This window comes from Tiliqua scincoides, chromosome 5 (genome assembly GCF_035046505.1).
Source record: "Tiliqua scincoides isolate rTilSci1 chromosome 5, rTilSci1.hap2, whole genome shotgun sequence".
NCBI lineage: Eukaryota > Metazoa > Chordata > Lepidosauria > Squamata > Scincidae > Tiliqua > Tiliqua scincoides.
Window position 1 is genome coordinate 125,234,953 of NC_089825.1, and position 4,801 is coordinate 125,239,753.

Below are 4,801 nucleotides of genomic sequence, written 5' to 3' on the forward strand. Positions count from 1 at the left end.
GGGAGTTGGGAAGAGCAGCTCAAATCATAAGAAGCCCAGCTTATAACCTATGCATACCCTCCTTTCCTATAATTCTTCTGACATTTGTTTTTATAAAAACAAAAAAACCTGAAAACAAAACACAATTTTTATCATGTGGTCCTTTCGCCCTCATTGAGAAATCTTGCTAAATGGGAGCTAGTGAATATTTTCAACCAAATAATAACTGCAATCTCTGTGACTCAGGTTTGGCCTCGGGGGTAGTGCTATCAGAAGCACCTCAATGAAGAACCGATCGGCTGTTTCGGAGTTCATCCTGGTTGGGCTAAGCAGGAACCCTGAATTGCAAGGGCTTGTCTTCTGGCTGTTCATCACCATCTATGCAGTAGCTTTGACTTTCAACCTCCTGCTCGTCGTCACCATAAGCACCTGCAGGAAACTCCACACCCCAATGTACTTCCTACTGGTCAACCTGTCTTTAGTGAATTTATTCTGCATATCCATTATGACTCCCAAAATGCTGCAGATGCAACTGGTCCACCACAAGGCTATCACTTTTCGGGGCTGCATCGCACAAGTCTACCTTTTCATCTGGGCTTTGGGGACAGAGATAGTCCTTCTCTCCTTTATGGCTTTCGATCGATATGCAGCCATCTGTCACCCTTTGAGGTACACGGTCATCATGAGAAAAGAGGTGTGTGTGGCTATAAGTGTGGGAGTGTGGGTGGGTGGGATGGCCAATTCTGCCGTTCATACTGGTCTTGTGCTTCAACTCTCCTTCTGTGACTCCAACATTGTGAACCATTTCTTTTGCAACCTGCCCCCTTTGCTCATGCTTTCTTGTTCAGACACCAGTCTCAATGAAACCATGGTTTTTGTGTCTGATGTACTGATTGCAATAGGTAGCTGCGCACTGACACTGACATCCTATGGGTTTATTCTAAGAACCATTATCAGAATTCGTTCCACCGAAGGTAAGAAGAAAGCCTTCTCCACCTGTTCTTCCCACCTCCTTGTAGTCACCTTTTATTTTTCCACCATCATCTACACATTTACTAGGCCTGCTTCCATCTACTCTCTGGATGAAGACAAGATGATTTCTCTCCTATATTCAGTGGTACCCCCTGTGGTCAATCCAATCGTCTACTCTCTCAGAAACAGGGAGGTTAAAGAGGGTCTCAAGCAACTTGTCAGAAGAAATATGCTATTCCAAAGATTCTTATCTTAATTGTAGCTGCAACAACATATAGAAGCATGGTATCCAAGGATTCACAGCAGTTTATTATTGAACATGGTATGTAATGCATACATTATTCAAATGGCAATGAGATAAATGCACTCAATGTATGAGTATAGATTGTATGAGTATGAATTTATGGTTATAAAAAACTTCCATATATTGAGCCTATGCATTTTACTCCTACTGAGTCATAAAATGTGTATAAATTTAGGTTTCTAGGGTACATTTGACCAGGCACACTTTGACTACAATCCTTGTTCGTTTTCTACCCTAACCAACTTAAAGTTTAAGCAGGGTTGGAAGTGAGAGGAATGTGGCATGAAGTGGGAGCAACCTAGAAGAAGAAATATGTGTCTCCAAAGCCTAAATGTGATTGTATCTACTACAGTGTGCATGAGCGCAGTCTTCAAATAAGAACAGCCCCACTGGATCAGGCCATAGGCCTATCTAGTCCAGCTTCCTGTATCTTACAGTGGCCCACCAAATGCCCCAGGGAGCACACCAGATAACAAGAGACCTCATCCTGGTTTCTAAGACCTCATCCAATGTTTCTAAGAGTTCACTGGAATTCTCAAAAGAATATAGTATGGCGGCACTTATTATTATGCCACCGGAGTGCTGACTTCTTATCCTCTCAGTGATGTGAATTACATCATTTAACTTAGGGACGAATACTACAGTCATCCTGCCCTGCCGGAACTTGGGTTCCGTCCAGCAGCACAGCTCACTTCCCAGCAGCGCAAAAGCCAGGCTGTTGTCACACATTTCTGGGCTGCTGGAGCAAATGGCAAGAGGTACAGCATGTGCTCCAGCAGCTTTGGGGAGCTCCACAGGTGCCAGCAAGTTGGCAGCAGGGGAGGGGAGGAGGAGGCTTGTGGCCATTCTGAGAAAGGTCGGGCAGGGGAGGCTCTCAGCGGCAGTCATGCACACCAGATCCTATCCCTCATGTTTTGGTCTGTCCACTCCCTTTCTTTCCTCAGACGTACCCCAGCAAAATATGTGGCATATGTTCACAGAGACCCATTGACAATTGGTCAGCCTACCAGGGGGTAAGTAAAAAATACCTCCTGCAAGTAGTCCAATCTCCACCACCACCACCATTATCAAATAATGCATATCTTCAATTATTTTCATTAAAGATGCACATTAAGATACCATGATGGAGATTTACAAGCAGGAGAAACGAAAGAATGGGTCAGAAGGTGACTGCGCCATGCTCATCCCTGTCAGTTAATGCACTGGGATAGTTCATACTTTAAAATATCTTCTGAACTCCCCAAAGAGCAGGAAAAGACACAAGAAGAAAGACAACGGAGAAGCTAAGTGCCACTATTCTTTTTCCTTACTAACTGCTCTCTGGTGTTCAGATCAGGTCTCAGTACTATTATGTAGCATTTGGGGAGGAAGATGCACCCCAACAATCCTAAACAAGAGCTCAAGATGGAGAAGACCTCCACGGCCACCATGTACTTCCCCTTGGTGCTCAGGTAGGTTGGGACAAAGGACACCCACACACTGCAAAATACCATCATACTGAAGGTGATCAGCTTGGCTTCATTGAACGTATTAGGCAGGTTTCGTGCCAGGAAGGCCACAGTGAAACTGACGATGGCCAGGAAGCCCATGTAGCCCAGTACTGAGTGAAACAGGATAGCTGATCCTTCATTGCACTGCACTATGATCTGATCGGTCTGGGACTGCATGTCATATTCTAGGAAAGGCGGGCAGGTTGCCATCCATACAACACAGATGCCCACTTGAAAAAGGGATGAGATAACAATCACTTGCACTGCCAGCCTCTTCCCTACCCATCTCCTCATCCTGTTTCCTGGCTTGGTAGCCATAAAGGCCACAACCACAGTGACGGTTTTGCCCAACACACAAGACACTGCTAAAGAAAAGATGATCCCAAAGGTTGCTTGCCGGAGATGGCAAGTTATATTTCCTGGTTTGCCAATGAAGAGGAAGGAGCATAGAAAACCAAGCAGCAGAGAGGACAGCAGGGCACAGGTGATGTTGCAGTTGTTGGCCTTGACAATGGAGGTGCTCCGGTGCAGAATGAAGCTCCCCATCACCAGCATGGTGGTCAAGGAGAAGAAGAGGGCAAAGGAAGTCAAAACAGCTCCCAGGGGTTCTCCATAGGATAAGTATGTGATGATTTTGGGGATGCATTGATCATGCTTCTCATTGGGGTATTGATCTTCTGGGCACTTCTCACATTGATCTGCATCTGAAATTCATAAGCAAGGTCTCCGTATTTCCAAAATACACATTTTTTAATGAGATCAGTCCTCATTGAAAAATATATAACTGTTTCTCTGCCATCTGCCAGTCTCCTTCTGAGCTGGTATTAAGGATGCCAAATTTCATTTGCTTGTCAGTCAAAGTGCACACCTTCTTTTTATTTATTGATTATCTGGTCTCCCAACTAAGACATAACTGGCAATAAAGTCACTGGTGTTCAGATCAGGTCTCAGTACCATTATGTAGCATTTGGGGAGGAAGATGCACAAACCATTATGGGTTACAAGCCATGATGCGTATGTCCTGATTTTATAAATGGGCTATGTCAGAATCCCAATGCAAGGGAGGGCACCAGGATGAGGTCTCTTGTTATCTGGTGTGCTCCCTGGGGCATTTGGTGGGCCGCTGAGAGATACAGGAAGCTGGACTAGATGGGCCTATGGCCTGATCCAATGGGGCTGTTCTTATGTTCTTATGGTTGTTGTGAGCATAAAAGTAGTATCCAAATATTTGTAACAATAAAATGGGAGAGGGGATGGGACATTCACTGCCAGTTGCTTCTGGTGGTACTTCAAATAGGTGGACCATGTGAAGTGGTGCAGCAGAGGACAAACATTGAGAAAATACTGCTTTAATACATTTTTTTAAGAAGTGATAGGACTAGACTACCAAAATATTAGGTATTTGGTGCCAGTGGGTAGCCTGCATACTTTTTCTTACCAATCTGTGTTGAAATCCTCCCTTCGGGACACTGTGCGCAATCATAGCAACAAATCTGTTTCCCCTGCAGGACAACCCTGCTGTATCCAATATGGCAGCTCTCGACACAGATGGAAATGGGCAGCAGCTAAGAGAACCATAAACAAGAATTATAGTAATGAAATAAGATGTTTTCTCCTCACTTCTATGATTCTCAGGACAAGACATAACAGGGGAACCAAGCGGATGTTAACACCTGCCTATCCCATTCAGTAAAGCAGTCTGCTGCATCCCACGGACTAGCTGGGGTCTAGGCAGAAGCAGAGACATAAGTAAGGCAACATTTTACTTGCCTGCTCGGCCACTCCCTGGGCCCCCATGGGCTTACTCGGATCCATGCCAGCTAATTTCACTAGCATAAATCCAGTAGGTGTGTCAGACCTGGCCTGGCAGCTCTAGATCTTGTGGACGGCAGCCACCCAGATCATACACCCAGCCTGCCCTCAGCCCAGCTGAATCACTGCCCTATGAAATGCTTCCACCTTCAACCTAGCTGTGCCAGCCGAGGTTCAGCAGACTGCCACTGCTGCCGTGGGCTTTCCTGGAGTGGCCAACAGCAGGCCCAGGCATATGTTAAGA

General features: G+C 45.5%; 2 protein-coding genes across 2 annotated transcripts; one reads left to right on the forward strand and one right to left on the reverse strand.

Annotated features, from left to right (window-relative positions):
- The first annotated feature begins 262 nt into the window (after window positions 1-262).
- Window positions 263-1,207, forward strand: LOC136653503 (olfactory receptor 13G1-like). Its single transcript, XM_066630397.1, has one exon. It carries the CDS (start codon window positions 263-265, stop codon window positions 1,205-1,207), a length of 945 nt encoding a protein of 314 aa, XP_066486494.1.
- A 1,331-nt stretch (window positions 1,208-2,538) lies between these two features.
- LOC136653504 (vomeronasal type-2 receptor 26-like) lies at window positions 2,539-4,560 on the reverse strand. The gene is made up of 2 exons (XM_066630398.1): window positions 4,512-4,560; window positions 2,539-3,449 (listed from the first exon to the last, which is right to left on the reverse strand). The coding sequence occupies exons 1-2, from the start codon at window positions 4,558-4,560 to the stop codon at window positions 2,539-2,541; spliced, it is 960 nt and encodes a 319-aa protein (XP_066486495.1).
- Between the last annotated feature and the right edge of the window lie 241 nt (window positions 4,561-4,801).